The sequence below is a fragment of the Heterocephalus glaber genome, unplaced genomic scaffold, assembly GCF_053883595.1.
Source record: "Heterocephalus glaber isolate CG9 unplaced genomic scaffold, H.glaber_assembly_v1.0 deba00001564, whole genome shotgun sequence".
Taxonomy (NCBI): Eukaryota; Metazoa; Chordata; class Mammalia; order Rodentia; family Bathyergidae; genus Heterocephalus; species Heterocephalus glaber.
In genome coordinates this window covers 17,654,608-17,670,121 of record NW_028258351.1, presented here as the reverse complement: position 1 = coordinate 17,670,121, position 15,514 = coordinate 17,654,608, and the positions used below count along the sequence as shown (strand labels likewise).

Here is a 15,514-nt window from a genome sequence, read left to right as displayed (position 1 = left end):
TTCAGTTCTCTGCTTAGTTACTTCCTCTCGGAAATCATCTCCATGCCCCAGCCTAGGTCAGACTTTCTGTCATGCGTTTTCATAGCCCCTGTACTTTTCCTTGGGACAGTTATTATAACTAGAGAATGATTGTTCATTTTGGTTCTTTTGCTATGGCCCTATACTATACCTAGTACATAGAAGGAACTCAAATCAAGAATGAATAGAAGGAAAAAAAAGAATGGATGAAAGAGGTTTAAGCAAAAAATAGAAAGGTAAGCTACTGGTATAGCAGTGGATGACGGAGGTGAGAAATGTCTGTGGAGTGTTGGTAACTCCCTCCAGCCCAGGCTGGCGCTTTGGGGAACCCTTGAGGAGTTCCCCCATGCATGTCACAGTAGCAGGACTAAGACAGAGCTTCTAGGAAGGACTTGGGGCTGCTGGGTACCTAAAGCCTGAGCTTCTGTGTTAGAAAGGAAGTACTGACACCATGAAGATGTCCCTTGTGTGGCTTCTGTCTGGTGAGGCATGCAGACGCGGTCCCATTGAGCCCCAGAAGTGGGCTGCTTGAGCAACCATAAGAAACAGTGGAAATGAACCCAATTTGGTCACAACAGGTGACAATGAGGTCATGTGTTATGAGCCACAATAGGGAAGAGCATAGCCTACCCAGCTCCCAGGAGCATCTAGACTGTAGGGAAGTTAAATGACTAAGTTTACTTTATGTCTTTATCAAGCTGTACACTGACTGTAGACTGACCAAATCAAGGTTCAGTGTTTACTCTGGAACACAGGCACAGCATAGTCATTCAATAAACATTTATCAATAGCCTGTGTGTCGGGTGCCCTGTGGGCGCAGAAAAGTATCATGGAAGAGCATACTACACACACTTTAAATGCTACAGAGAAAACACATGCACTCATGCCTATTAAAAGGTTTATTTTCTTCTTTATGCTCAAAAACAAAGAAACGGCCTTGCCCCCACAGGATGTTATCTTGAAGGAATGGGAGGTGGAGACAGTGACTGGAGGAGTGTGTTCCTGTGAGGCTGAATGCGCCAGTTTTCTCCCCCTTTCCCTACTATCATTCCTCGTTTTCAGTGTTCCCTTCCAAAAAACTTAGGTCTGAGCACAGCTTACTACCCACCAGAGGGCTGCACAGCTGCAGTCAAAAGATTAATGCCCACTTTCAACAGGCAAAGGGTCCAGTGCGTATCTTGCTGGGGGTGATGAGGAAGAGGGAGTGAAGGGCTTGGCTGCCAGACGGAGGGGAAGAAAGAAAGGCTGGGATACCCGCCTGTCTCCAGCAACAGTGGGGATCTCGGTCCTGCCCCTACCTCTCCAAGCACCATCCACTCCCTTCTTCCAGCCCCCCTTCCTAGCAGAACTGGTCATCATAGTCATCATCCTTCATCCCCTTTAGCCGAAGTCGGGCAAAGTCTTCAAACACAATGTCGTCATCTGTGGCATAGCTTGGTAGTGGAGAGGGATGAGGTAAGGGTTTTTGTCTTCTTTTGGCCTCCCACTCTACCCCTCACCCCACCCAGGGACAAAGAAGGGGCAGTAATAGCCTCATAAAGCTAAGTCATCTAGTTTGATACTTTATCCTCCCTGCCAAAAAGAAAATAAAACCAAAACAAAACCATTTGAATGTCATGGGAATCTCTTTATCAAAAGAGGGTCAAAGTAGGAAGGTAGGGGAATGATTTTCTTACTTGGTATCAAATTCGATGAGGTTGGTATCCACAGGGACATCTGTTTCTGGAGCGGCTGAGGGGAGCCGAGGGGAAGGGAAGGTGGGTGCTGGATGGACCAGTGTTTCTCCACAGGCCCTGCCTCAAGCCCTCCCTGCAGGGTACTGGGGTGGGTGCAGTGCTTACCTGTCTGTGGTCTGGGAAGGGGGATGTGGTCATGGGGCTTGGGATGCATAAGAACAAAAGGCAGCTCTACGGAGACATCCCTGGGGGGGGGGGAGAGGTCACAGAGAGAGGATGCCACTGATGAGTTAGAGCCAGAGAGAACCACTGTAACCCCCACCAAGCTCCCCTATTACTCACCCGCCTCGAGACACCACCAGCTTCACCTTGACCCTGTAGGACACTAGGATTCCCAGCACCTCCTTGTTGGCCCCCTCCTTCACGCTGCAATTGGGGTTTGGGGGAAGGGAAGCTGGATCAGGGTCCATTGCCCTGTCACTGAGCCTGCCTTGGGGGTCTTGTCAGGATTCTGGGTAGAACTGCAAACTCACACTAGTCTCTAGAGCTCCAGCAGCATCAGCTAAGGAATCATGGTGGTAAACTACACCAAGGCTTTCCCCTGCTCAGAACTCTCCTGGGCATCTCATCTGACCTGACAGCTCTGCATGTACTGCTTTGCCTCCTACTCCTCCTTGTGGTTTCTTCTTACCATGTTGGTCTCCGGGCTGGCTGTGTGTGGTTGTATATGTGTACCCAGTGCTGGGACACCAGCTGAGGTGAGATCTACCCCTTCGTGACTCTGAACCTTTGTGGCTGCTCCTGCCCAAGGGCACAGTAGCACCTTGCTATTCTCAGACACTGGGCCCATTCCACCTCCAAGTCTCTGCCTTACAGTTCTCCCTAATGACACCCTCTTTTCTGCCTATCCACGCTGCCTCCTTCCTCTGGGTCCTTCTTCAACATTCACCCTCCTTGACAGCCCTATTTAAAAATCAGCGTACTGATCTCTGCCTGCTTTTCCTTTTTAACATTTCTTCCTCAATATGCTAAGTACCTAACCATTTATCTGATTAGCTGCTCTCCCCCTCCTCTAGAAAGTAAGGTTTTTTTTTTTCTTTCGTTTTGTTTTTTTGTCTGTTCTGTTTATTGATACCTCCCTGGCACCTAGGACAGAGGCTGGCATATAGCCCGACCCTGAACTGAAGTCTGTCTCCTGGCCTGGGATCCCCAGCCCCGCCCTCACATGGTGCTGGAAGCCAGGTTGGTGTCCTCATGTTTGAGTTTCCCGTCCAGAGCAAGACCACGCTTCTCCCGGTTGTCGCTGAGCAGCGGGGTTATGGTGTACACCTTACAGAACGTGGAACTGGGAGATACCTGGTCACTGGGAGATGGGGACAAAGGGACAAGACTCTTGGAGGGGCTCAACTGGGTGATGGGGCAGTCTACCATCCCCAAGCAGTATCTCCTCCCTCACTACTGCTTTGGGCACAAGTTACAAGGGGAGGGAATACACTTTTAGTGAAATGGTACAAGAAGAACTCTGGCTGCCATCTCTTATTCCCCTGGGCCTACTCTTCACTCCTCAGATCAGGACCCAGGCTTGTTATGATACTCACTCTTGTTCAAGCTGCGCCACTGGACACTTGTACTGGGCCGTGCTGAAGAGGCAGATGTCGGCATATTGTCTCACTGTGGGGTGGGGTCGAGCAGCTCTGGATGAAATGTGGACTATCACCTCGCCACACCTCCACCACAATAAAGCCCATACCAGGGGCCGGGGATTTAGCTCAGTGGCACTGTGCCTGCCTCGCAAGCACAAGGTCCTGAGTTCGATCCCCAGTACCACAAAAAATAAAAATAAAAATAAAAATAAAGCCCATACCACATGGCACGGGTCTCATCCCAAGCACACCTCCACTTCCTACCCTGACACCAGCCCCTCCCTGAAGTAAACAGCATTCTGGAACAGCCTCAATTTTTTGCATATTGGGATATGGCCTGGGCTGTCACTGCGGCAGAAGCCACTTTTGCAGGACCTCCCTACCCTCAAGACCCCCTTTCACTCCCACTTCCTACCAGAGACTCTGATCTTCTTGACGGTCTTGGCAGAGTTGTTGGTGACGTGGACGTTGACATTGAGGGGCTCCCCATGGTAGTACAGCTTTTGAAGGGAGGTGGGTCATGTGAAATGCATGTTTTTTACTAGCTCCCTTGGTGTGTTCCCTGCCAGACATGTTGCTCTGCCCCACACCCCCATCCCTAAACCCAAGCCCATAGCAACGCCACATCTAGCTGAGGCAACCTTTAAAATGCTATTTTGTCTATGGCTTCCCCCTCCCCTCAGGGTCTGGCCTGCCTTGTGGCACCTTTGTCACCCTCCAGAACTAACCTCCTTGTCCAAGGATGCCTCGAGGTGCAGGGACCGGTCAGACATGAGGAAGTGGCGTGTAGTTTCTGCTGAAGGCTGTGGGCCGGGTTTCTCTGGTGCAAACTGCACCTTTCGGATCACTAGTCGCACAGAGTTCCTGGAGTGGGGGTTGGAGAGGAGGGGTCAGTCCCTAGACACCAAAGCCCAACTCCCACCTCCCACAGGGACTTGGGACTCCAAGAACCGGGGAAGAAATGGCTAAACCATACAGGAGTCTGCGTCCCATACCTTTTGTGGCTTTTCTCTTCTAGTGATTTGGCACAGAAAGCTCGAATCTCAAAGTCTACCCCGCAGGCCTTGAGAAGGGGAGGAAAGGCCACATCTTAGCCAATGCTCCTGCCATCACCTTCACCCCCTCTTCCTTCCTCCTCACTTCCCTCTTCTTGTTCAGGAAATCTTGCCCCATTATGGTGTAAAGGACATAGGGACTGTCTTCCCCCTCTGCCTCTTTGTAGCCTGCACCCGGCAGAGGCTTGTTAATGGTTATGTGTGGGCAGCTCCCACACCCAGGTGCATGCAGGCAAGAGAGCAGGAGGCAGTGTCACATGCAGTGACCGCACCACACACACCTGCATCATAAGGGGATGGGGGCTACAAAGAGATATCTATTTCTCTACCCTCAGCTCTTATGAGTATGGACCTGTTCTGCCCACACACCCTCAAAGCTCTTCCTCCAGTACCTTCCCTGTGTCCTCCGGTCCTGGCTGCAGTGTGACAGAACAGGGCAGATTCTGGGGTATCTGTGGCAAAGGAAAGGGGAGGCTTCAGTCTTTCTAGAAAGGCCCAAATCTTCCTCCCAATCTCAACTTATGAGGTTGAAGAAAGGGCACCTGGGGATGAGAAAGGAAAACGAAAAGGGGCCCAGGGAGGAAGCTGAGACTAGGGCTTCTTGAACACAGGGTGACCTTGAAAGGAGGTGAATTTAGGGCCCCTGCTTTACTGTTCCTTCCAGATCTGCCTGTAACAGGTGCCTCACCCCCTTCACCCCAGCACAGTCCCAGACCCCTTCCCCTGCAGAAGGTGTGGGGCATCCTCACTGTGAAAAAAAAGGGGTGGGCATGCTGGCCCAGCTTCCTCAGCAGCCGGTCCTGTAGGCGGGTGAGGGGCCGGGGTGGATTGGGCATTGAGGGGAAGGCCTGGTAGGTGGCGATGAACAGGTCTTTGCGGAAGGACAAGCCCAGCACATCCAGGTCTTCACGGCCATATCGAAAGGCGCAGGTGAGGGTCACAAACACTGGCAAGGGAGGGCATGGCAGAGTAGTCAGGACCACTCCTTCCTTCCCCGGATTCCCTCCAATACCTAGGCAGCTGCAGCTCCCTCCTCAGCAGCATAAGACTTTCCTGAATCCAACTCTGGGCCCCCACCTCAGCCCTCCCATCTCTCTGGGCCCCCCTCCAATGCCAGCCTATTACACTTCTCCCTCTTCCTTCTTCCCCTAAGGCCCCTGGACTTGGGGCCAGTACCTTTTCGGTCCTTCAAGTAGTCAGGATCCACGAGCACCACTCCATCTAGGTAAAAGACATATAGGCCTGTTTCCTAGAGGAGCCTCACCCCCATTCCTGGGCCCAGAACCTTCTTTCCCTCTTTATTTCTTGAGGTACTGGGGTTCAAACCCAGGGCCTTCACACTGATCTATAGCTCCAGGAATTTTTTTTTTTTGAGACAGTCTCACTAAATGGCCCAGGCTGGGCTGGAAATTGTGATCCTTCTACCTCAGCCTCACGAGTGGTGGGATTATGGATGTGTACTATGCTTGGCCCTCTTCCTTCTTGGGGGATGAGCTGTCCGTTTCTGGGCAAACTTACCTACAGGATCCACTTTGTCCAGGTGATCTACAAAGTCCCGTTTGCCCAAGTACACGGTGAGCTGAGGATGTCACAGGGTCACAGGGAAGATTGGGGAGGATGGTAACAAGGTATCAGAGCCCCCAGAAGTGGCTGCTCTGCCCCAGGGTCCCCAGGCTGGGCTGTCAAGAATGGGTTTCTCCCAGTAGTGTTGGAAAGTGAGGGTGGCAGGGTTTCCCAGACTAGGTTTTTAGCTGCTCCCTTCTCTTTTCTCACTTCAGGTAGGTGTTGGGTGTGTGTGTGTGTGTGTGTGTGTGTGTTTGTGTGTGTTTGGGTCCTCAAGAAGGACTCAGCCTGACCAGCCAGTTAGAGAGCAGCTGCTACCCTCACTAGGTCCCCTCAAGGGGCTTTGAGATAAACAGGCTATAATCTGAGGGTCTGTTAACTTTTCCTAGCTCCAGGCTCCTAACAGAGTTATACTCTAGGCACAGGGTTTACTTCTGGCTCCTCTCTGGTCTTGCTTAGGGACCTCAGGCCTGCCCTACCCAGCCCTGAGGCTGGCTCAGGCAGAGCAGCCTTTGTGGCAAGGGGCTTCAGAAGGGAAGGAAGTCAGCTCTTAGCTGGCACAGGAAGTGGGGAGCTAGGGGTTGGAGGTTGTTAAGGGGCAGGCTGGGCTTTGGTAGGGCCCAGGGAGGGTTAAAGGATAAACATGGTAGGTGACTCACCTTGCAGTTAGGGCTTGACTTCTTGAAGACCCTAATAAAACAGAAAGGGAAACCCCACTGCCTCCCTCAGACTCAGCAAGGACCCTTCCCCCAAGATCTTATCCCTCCCCAACTTGAGAAGCAGAGCTCACCCTGCGTCCCTGGCTGGAGACTTTACCCAGCTCTCTCCTTCCACTTCTTTCCAGAAGGTCTGTCATATTTTCTTATATGGCAGCCCCTTGAAGCCAGTGGCCAAGGCTTCTCTTGTCTTTGGTCCACCCTTATGAATTCCCCTCGTTCATTTAGGCACCTCCAGCACAGTGCAGCCATATGATGAAGATGATGGTGATGGCTAGTTTTTATTGGGTGAATATTCCATGCCCAGGTGTTCCTAATGTTTCAAGTGTGTTATCTCATTCCGTACTCTGAACAGTTCCATGAAGGAGATCTTAATATCCCTATTTTACAAGTCAGGAGACTGAGATGGAGAAGTCAAGTATTTTGTCTAAGATCACGAAGAATGCATAAATGGTGGAACTCAGATACAAATTGAGGCAGTTTGGCTTGAAGTCCCTGCCCTTAACCACTAAACTGTTACACTACCCATCTTTGTAAATGGCATAATTTGTCAAACTCAAGGGAATTTCTTATTCCTCCCTGCTGAAAAAATCGAAACCTGGACTCCACTCATTGCTAGAAGGTTAAAGAAGTGTCTGGAGACCCTAATGGGCTGCCCACTGTGGACCGGTTCTTTGAAACACCATCTTACCCCTTCCAATCCACTCTGCCTCAACAGTAGCTCCTAGAGAGTCCCCAGTGATAGAAACTGAAACCCTGCCAACTATCCCATCCCTCCTCCAACTCCGCCACCAGTTTCTACTATAACAAGTAGAAACTTGCCCCTTTCTCCTTGCAGGCCAAAGCTCATACAGCAAAGGGTATGGAGGCCCCCAGGTGTCCCCAACCAATAAAGGAGTGTAAACATGGACATGGTTGCAGCTAGAATAAGCACCCTACCTTTTTTTCTCAAGTTAGGGACTGATTGATATGGCATCATCCAGGCTCTCCCTCCCTTCCACTTCTCGTTTTCCTCTTTGTCCCGATGTGTCCTCCCATTTAGGAGCCCTGGTAGAGGGCTGCAGTAGTCACAATCGGTTGGCCAAATGGAGTGTGGCTCCTGGAGCAACTACAGGGCACCTGCTCTTTGTATCCTAACCCAGCCACCTCTTGCCAGCCTAGGGAGAAGCAGCAGGCACATACTGAGGCTGGCCATGGAGAAAAAGCACGGGAATGACCAGGGAGGTGCCCAGTGTATGTGTGAGGAAACTGAAGCAGATGCCCCTTTGCACTTCCTGCTATTCTCTCCATTTCCTGTGGCCCAGAATTTGATGAGGGTGGAGAGAATTGTGCCAAGTCAGCAGTCCCTTTTTGGTCACTCTGTCCCCCTCCCTGAACCACATAACGTAAATTAGGGGGCCTCCCTCAAGTCAGCGACTTCCCCCTTCTCTGGGGGTGTTTAACCCCAAATCCAGGATGCCAATCCCTCCTCTGATCATCTCTCTCCAATACTGGTCCTCTTGATGCTCAAAAACCTGGACTAATATTCATATGCTGGGGCTGATATGTTTTGCAGAATAAGTGAGGGGGTGCTGAACCCCTCTGAATCGACGCATACAGCCCCAACGTTTTTTTCCTTTGCTCCTACTCTCTGGGGACTCAGTCATTCACCTCTGACACTTTGCGGGTGTTGGGTCACAACAGGAAGTGGATTTTGCTAGACGCAAAAAAAAGAGAGAACTCGGGGTATCAGTGGAAGGAAGGAACCTCGATTGCACAGAAAACATCCGGGGAGTGTGTGCTTTGGACAGAACTGAGGAGAAGGACATAGCCTAATTTCAGGGAGGGTCGTTACGCATTGTGGTCCCTCAGAAGAAGCTGTTGCTCCTAGTTAGCCAGGTGAAGGCAGAAGTTTGGAAGTAGGGCCACCTGGCCCTGGGGACAGGTGGGAGCAGCCTGACTCTCCGTAGGGTATTGCAAGGCTTTCCATTGGCTGACCATCAGTCTAGGGAGGATCCCCTTCAAGCATCCAGTCTTCCCGTATACAACCCCTTGGGGCCGGCCACCTGCTCCTTCCTCCGCCCCTGCATCGCAGCCTGCACGGGAGAACCCAGTCGACCGAACCTACATCTCAGTGAGAATCCCGACATCGGGATCCGATCCCTTTCGGGCCTCCCTTTTTGCAGGGGCCCAGGCTCGCGGCATCTCCTCTCCCCATTATCCTCGAGGTCCTAGGCGTGCGGCCCCAGATGGCTGCCCCCTTGGGACCTACGGGTCCGGAGCCTGGATTCTCTCTTCGTTGTCCTTGCCCGGGGACCAGCCCGCCACCCGTCGCGAGCCGCCGCTGCCCAGGCCCCGCCGCGTGGCCCCACCTCCCTTACCTGGTCCCGGGTTTCTCCCCCATGGTGTGCGCGCCCTCCCGGTTCGCGGCTTGCAAGCAGCCTTCTCACCCGCTGCCAGATCCCTGCTCCTCCCCGTGCCACTGGGCATGCGCGCCCTCTGCTCTTTCTCCTCCTCCCCTTCCCCTCCGGTTTTAGAGAACCGCGGCCAGATGCGTCAGCCGGATCTCGCGCGCCCGGGCGCTGCCCGCCCTCTCCTCACCTACAAGATCGGTGATTGGCTCCGCCCCCCTCCTCCCTCGGTCTCGCTGGGGAGTCCGCCCTCCGTGCGCACGTCTTCCTCACAGCAACTCGTCCCACCCATCTCCCCCCCCCCCCCGCAACTCCTTAGAAGCTGACTGGGCCTCTTTAAACGAAGGCGCCCGCCTTGCTGGAGATTAGAGCCTTCGGATTGGCACCTCGGCAGGCAGAGCCTTGCAGGGGTCCCCACCCCTTTGTTTGCTTTCTCAGAGGCGGTGGAGGCGACCGGGGTGGTGGAGGCGGTGGAATGAGCTCAAACACAGTCTGGGAAGGAGAGCGAGGAGGGATGCACACGTGGGTGAGCGGTTCCAGTTGCGTGATGCTTGCTTCAGTGCGCTACGCTCACCCGCTCAGCCCAGAACGTCCTGCTTTATTGTGGTGGCTTAGCTCCCTCTCGTGTTTGTCTTCGATTCTCGCAGCGTTCCTTTTTAAAATTTCTCTGACTTTTCATCTCCTGTACCCACCTCACCCAGTAGACATATCTACTCACTCATCCATCCGTTCGTCCGTGCATCCATCCTTGATACTATGCCAAGCACACATGAATTACCATGGCCCCTGCTTCCCTATATAGTCGAGACACATAAACAGGTATTATGAGTGCAGGAATGCTATAATAGAGGTATGACTCAGAAGACAGAGGAACTAAAAGTGCTCGGCCATCGCGGGGGTACAGGGAGTTCAGGCTGTCTAGAAGAAGGGAAATTTGAGGACAGTTGTTCTGAAGGATGGGCAGACGTGAAGAAAAAGCATTCTAAAGAGAAAGGAAGGCAGGACACATCCTGTTCTGAAGTGTTTGTGGGGTTAGATGACCCAGAAGGACAGGAACATGTGGAGGATTTTGTATAACAGGTGAAGTAGACTGGGGCTCTTCCCCATGAAAGACTGAGGCGGACCCGTGGAAACAAGAGTGATTTTTTAAAGCAGAGGAGTGTCATGATGAGATATCTCTTTTTAGAAGATAATTCTGGGCAACATGGAGGATGGAAGGAGTAGGGCAAGAGCGCTGTAGATAAACTAGCCAAGGGAAAATGAGGAACGAAAGAGTGGAAAAGAGGGGTCACACTGAAGAATCATTTTTGGAGTGAAACTGGACTTGGAGAATGAAAGACGATGGACATTTCTGGACTTACAGAGATATTTCTCCTTCTGTCTCTTTTCTCATACTTTCCCTCTGATTCACCAAATGAACTAACGTCACACCTGTTCCTTTACTTTTCTGTGCAATAAAAAACAAAACACATAAGACAGTCTCAGATCATCTTTATGGTTCAAACACAGGCCTTGCCCACCCACTCCTCAGTTCTATCACTACTTTCTAAGTTTACTCTTCCATTTTTTAAAGCTATATATAGGCCATACATTCTTTTAGGCTCATTAATTGTTTTTATTCAAATTTGACACTGACCAAAGTTAATCACCAAATGGTAATAAGAGCTGTATCTGAAGTGTTTTGGGGACTGAAAGGCAGTGGTCTACATGGCATGAAATCTATTGTATATGTTTGTTTTGAGACACAGTTTTGCTATGTAGTCCAGGCTGGTCTCAAGCTAGCTATGTAAGCTGGGCATGGTGAATGACATCTATAATCCCAGCACCCAGGAGTCTTCGGCAGGAGGATCCCTGCAAGTTTGAGGCCAGCCTGGGCTACAAAGTGAATTCAAGGCCAACCTGAACTATATAGCGAGACTCTGTCTCAAAACACAAAACAAAATAAAATAAAACAAACTGGTTATGTAGCTCTGGTTGGCTTCAAACTTGTTATCCTCCTGCTTCAGCCTCCAGAGTTTTGGGATTATGGGCATGCACCACCATGCCTGGCAAACTCTACTGTATTAAGAGATACTAATATAAATACAATTTCAGAAATATATTAAAGAAGGCCAGAAAGAATGAGATACACTATTTCTTGGGTGTGAAAACCCAACATGAGAAAGATAACATTTCTCCCCACATTATCTATCAATTTAACACCGTATCAAATAACAAGATGGGGAGAACATGATTCTAAACATAATCAGAAGAATCAACTTTCAAATATAGCCAGGATAATTCTGAAAAAGTAATCGATCAAGTAAGCACTTAAGATAATTTATTATGGAGAAGGTGCAGAGGCTCTGGGGGCAGGTTGGGGTGGGCGCTGCTTTGATTGTCAGGAGCTCAGGGCACGTGGGGCTCCGAGGTGTGCACTGGAGCCTGGTGTTCCCAGCCCCTAAGTAGTTTTGCAGGGCAACTCTCCTAGGAGGAGCTTTGTGGCACCTCATGGGGCAGATTTCTGGTGGCACTAGTGTGCCAAAGCCCCTCAGGGACCCATGTGGGAAGACCTTCCACCTCTGCCTCAGCCATGGCTGCCAAAACCATCGTCACAGACCACAGGTCTGGCTTTCTGAAGGCCAGCTGGTTGGGTTGGAATCAGTCCCAGTTGATCGGTCGAGCATCATGAACTACATTCCCTGCCAGGAGAATCCCGGCCCCAGCTACCCCCCAGAGACGCGTGAGCCTGGGCCTGCAACCCCGACACTTTCAGCTACCCCATCGAGTATGGCCGCATCATCAACTGGGAAGGCGTGGAGCATACCTGGACCTTTGTGCTGTAGCACCACAAGGTGGAGCACAAGGACTGTCCCGTGATGCTCACGAAGCTACAGTTGAAGGAGCCTGCGACCCACAAGAAGAGCTCATGTTTGAGCTACTGGAAATGCTGTCCTTGCTCCTAGCTGACCAGCTGGAGATGTCCCTGTACGCCTCAGGGCTCTGTACTGGCGTGGTGGTTCACTCTGGCTACAGCCTGATCCGAGTGCAGCCTTTCCTTCTGGGCTGGCCCCTGGCTGACAGCAGGGACTCTGGAATTTGCCAGCGAGGACCTCTCCACCTACTTCTTCAAGAGCCTCTTTAAGGAAGAATGTGACAAGGACAACCTTTTCCAGATGGGCACAGTGGCCACTATACAGATGAGCAAATGCTATGTGTTGAAGAATCTGGAGGAGGTGTTGGACTTTCACCAGAGCCTGGCCAGTAGCTCCGACAAGGGCAACACTTACCAGCTCCCAGATGGTACCCCTGTGGAGCTGATGCCCCTGGAGCGCACGGCACTCAAGATGTTCGTCAGCCCACAGGTGTTCTGCCTTCAGGGCCCCAGCATCTCCCAGGCCCTGGTGGATTCCACCAAGTCCTATGAGGTCCCCAGGCAGCCAATGCTCATTTTCCATGTGGTGCCCTGTGGTGGAAACAGCCTGTATCCTGGCTTTATCAAGTGCCTGTGCCAGGAGCTGAACTTGGGGGTCACTTCCCCTGCAAGGCCACCACATGAGTGGGTGAGAAAAGGCACTTAGTGTGTGGCTAGGTGCCTCAGTGGTGGCCCGCTTTTCCACCTACAGGTGGCCAGGCAGGAGTATCTGGAAAGCATGAGACTGTGACCCACTGGCTGGCTCCTGTCACATGGGCTCAGGGGACTAATTTCAGCCATGGAATGGGGTGGGGTGCTGGTTTTGGAATCAGGAGGTCTAGAGGGATTGTTTTAGGTTCTAAGGTTACATCTTGAGGCAAGAGTGGGATCCAAAGGAGGACCAGTGTCATCCCTGGAATGTCTACAGGGTCAGTGTTGCCAGGGGGTGTCACTGGGATGAGAGTGGCCATCTGTCACCTCCCTGCCTGACAGCCATTTAGCATTCACAGGTGCCTTCCTTGAGCTGTCTCATCTTGGTCATTTGGGTTTTAACTGGGGAAGAGAATGGGACCCTTTGTAAGAATCCTGATTATTTTTGACTGGAGGTTAGGAGGGAGGGTGGGGACAGTGGAAGTTTGTAGTCCTGTAGACTCTTTGTGGCCAGGGAGACCCTTTTGGCTGCAGGGGGACTGGAGTGCCTTCCCACTTGCATAGGTTTTGTTTTTTTGTTTTTTTTTGCATAGGTTTTAAGTGTGCAAATAAACTTCTCTTTTGGAAAAGATATTTCATTATGTTATAATAATTAAAATTGTGTTACTGGTACAGTAAAACTAAAAAGAGCAATGAACAGAAGTGTCCATATACAGACCCACTTGGTAGCATGTGAAGGTACTGGGGAAAGAATGGTATATTCACTAAATAGGATTAAGGCAACTGTCTATCCACTGGGGATAAAGAAGTTGGACCTTTTTCTCCTATATTAAACAAATGAAATCCAGATAAATTAAAGATCTAAACACACAGAGAAAAGTTTTGAAAGTTTTAGGCTGGGGGTGGTGGCACACACCTGTAGTCCCAGCACACAGGAAGCTGAGGCAGGAGGATTGCTGGGAGTTTGAGGCCAGCCCAGACTACATAATGAGTTCCAGACCAGCCTGAGCTATATCGTGGGACCCTGTCTCAAAACAAAAACAAAAACAAACAAACAAAAAACTCAAGAAAGTTTTAGGGAAAAAATAAAAAAAATAATTTTGGGGGTGGAGCAAGGCCTCCCAAGATACCAAGTCCCAGGGTTATAAGTAATAATAGCTAATGCTTTATTGTATTATAATGTGTAAAATATCATTCTAAACATTTTGCAATATCAACCCCTTTAATACTACTCTATGAGTGAAGGCTTTATAATTATTCTAATTTTACAGATGAGGACTGGAGGCACAGATAACCAATTGATAGAATCACACAATGAGTAAGAACCAAAGTTGGTGTTTGAACCCAGCAGTCTGGCTCCAGAGTCTGCACCCTTAATCACACCTTACTTCCAAAAGATTGAGCTTTAAAAATAATGATAATAATAAAAGGACAAACTGGTAGAAACCCCTGGTAATGCATAAAAGAGAGTAATTTCCCATTTTTACAAATAATTCCTAAGATAAAGACAAAGAACATGAAAAAATAATAACAAAGAAATAGAAATGTACATTAAACATATGAAAAGTTATTCTATTTTACTAAGGATCAGGGAAAGCAAGGTAAAAGGAGGAAATAGTCTTGATTATTTGGATTGACAAACCTAAAAATATAAAGTTTATGTTGGGACAGTATACAGGTACAGAGCACTATAGCACAAAACTGGCAGAGGTATAAACTGATGTAATCTTTCTAAAGGGGATTTTGCCAGTACCTATCAATATTAAAAATAGGTGGGCCAGGGATTTAGCTCGGTGGTTCTGCCATCTGCCTTGAAAGTGCAAGGTGTGGTGGTATGCACCTGTAATCCCAGCACTGTGGGAGGCTGAAGTAGGAGGATTCTAAGTTTTTTTGTTTTGTTTTGTTTGTTGACGATTGCAAGATTGAGTCCAGCCTGGGCAACTTAGCAACCCAGAAAGATTCTATCTCAAAATAAAAAATAAAAAGAGATTAAGCCAGGGATGGTGGTGCATGTCTGCAATCCCAGCACTCAGGAGGCTGAGGCAGGAGGATGGTCACAAGTTTCAGGCCAGCCTGAACTACATAGTGAGACCCTGTCTCAGAGAGAGAGAGAGAGAGAGAGAGAGAGAGAGAGAGAGAGAGAGAGAGAGAGAGAGGAGGTGTAGCTCAGTGCTGATGACGGAGAGATGAGATGTAGCTCAGTGCTGATGATGTAGGGGAAATAAATTTAACTCCCAACCGGCTAGATGTCAGGTACACTGATTTTGTGCTCCCCAAAATCGAAGCATGAATTCAAAAGAACAACAGAGGTTAAAAGCAGGAAAACTTATTGAGAGAGACAGCTCCTAAGAGACAGGAGGGGACCTAAAAGTGGGTTGTCGATGAGCCCACTTCTGAAAGGAAGTTTTATAGAGCAAAATCACAAGGTGGATACAATGATCAACCGATAAGATTACAAGTATAGCAGTTTAGGTACTATTGATCCAATAAGGAAGCAGGACACACAGCAAATGTATATGGAAAAAAACAAGTATTTTCTTTAGGAAGGGATGGATCGGGGGTCCTGGTCACCTACTGGGGTGACTGATGTCTATCTAGACTTTATTGGACCAGGTGATAGCAATTATCTTATCCCTTGAGGAGGTATATAGGCCTGGTTATTCCATCTGTATATTGAGTCCTGGACTCCAACAGATGCATCTCAAGGCACAGTTGTAATGTGTTCTCATCCTCTGCACTGACTCCCCCAAGGGCCTAGTCCTGTCTGATTGCCTGTAACATTCTCACCTAACTTAGCTATCTATAATACTAAGACTCTGGGTTCAGTCCCTGGCACTGTAAAAACAAACACCAAGAACAAAAACAAACAAAAACCAACCACTACCACCAATAAAAGACAGGCATTCTCC

General features: G+C 49.7%; 1 protein-coding gene and 1 pseudogene across 7 annotated transcripts; one reads left to right on the top strand and one right to left on the bottom strand.

The window, feature by feature from the left end:
• Positions 1-899: 899 nt before the first annotated feature.
• On the bottom strand, positions 900-9,255 carry Arrb2 (arrestin beta 2). 7 transcript variants are annotated; one of them, XM_004857272.4, is made up of 15 exons: positions 9,032-9,255; positions 6,615-6,645; positions 5,911-5,971; positions 5,569-5,613; positions 5,142-5,338; positions 4,785-4,844; positions 4,333-4,400; positions 4,066-4,201; positions 3,753-3,837; positions 3,293-3,365; positions 2,920-3,057; positions 2,037-2,120; positions 1,860-1,939; positions 1,695-1,782; positions 900-1,451 (listed from the first exon to the last, which is right to left on the bottom strand). In XM_004857272.4, the coding sequence occupies exons 1-15, from the start codon at positions 9,052-9,054 to the stop codon at positions 1,358-1,360; spliced, it is 1,263 nt and encodes a 420-aa protein (XP_004857329.1). In that variant the 5' UTR covers positions 9,055-9,255; the 3' UTR covers positions 900-1,357. The 7 variants fall into 7 exon arrangements, with proteins under 7 accessions (XP_004857329.1, XP_004857330.1, XP_087047809.1 ...); XM_004857273.4 differs by having other exon boundaries at positions 1,695-1,749; positions 9,032-9,253; XM_087191683.1 differs by having other exon boundaries at positions 6,615-6,671; positions 9,032-9,119.
• A 2,150-nt stretch (positions 9,256-11,405) lies between these two features.
• On the top strand, positions 11,406-13,200 carry LOC101722128 (actin-like protein 8 pseudogene; annotated as a pseudogene).
• The last annotated feature ends 2,314 nt before the right edge of the window (positions 13,201-15,514 follow it).

Bases quoted from the DNA above. Each gene is read 5' to 3' on its own strand.
- Arrb2 (XM_087191681.1), bottom strand. From the start codon at position 6,811: ATGACAGACCTTCTGGAAAGAAGTGGAAGGAGAGAGCTGGGTAAAGTC. The intron at 3,366-3,752 runs GTAGGAAGTGGG...CCCACCCCACAG, and splicing joins CAAGAAGATCAGAGTCTCTG to TGAGACAATATGCCGACATC. The intron at 1,940-2,036 runs GTGAGTAATAGG...CCCCCCCCCCAG, and splicing joins CTGGTGGTGTCTCGAGGCGG to GGATGTCTCCGTAGAGCTGC.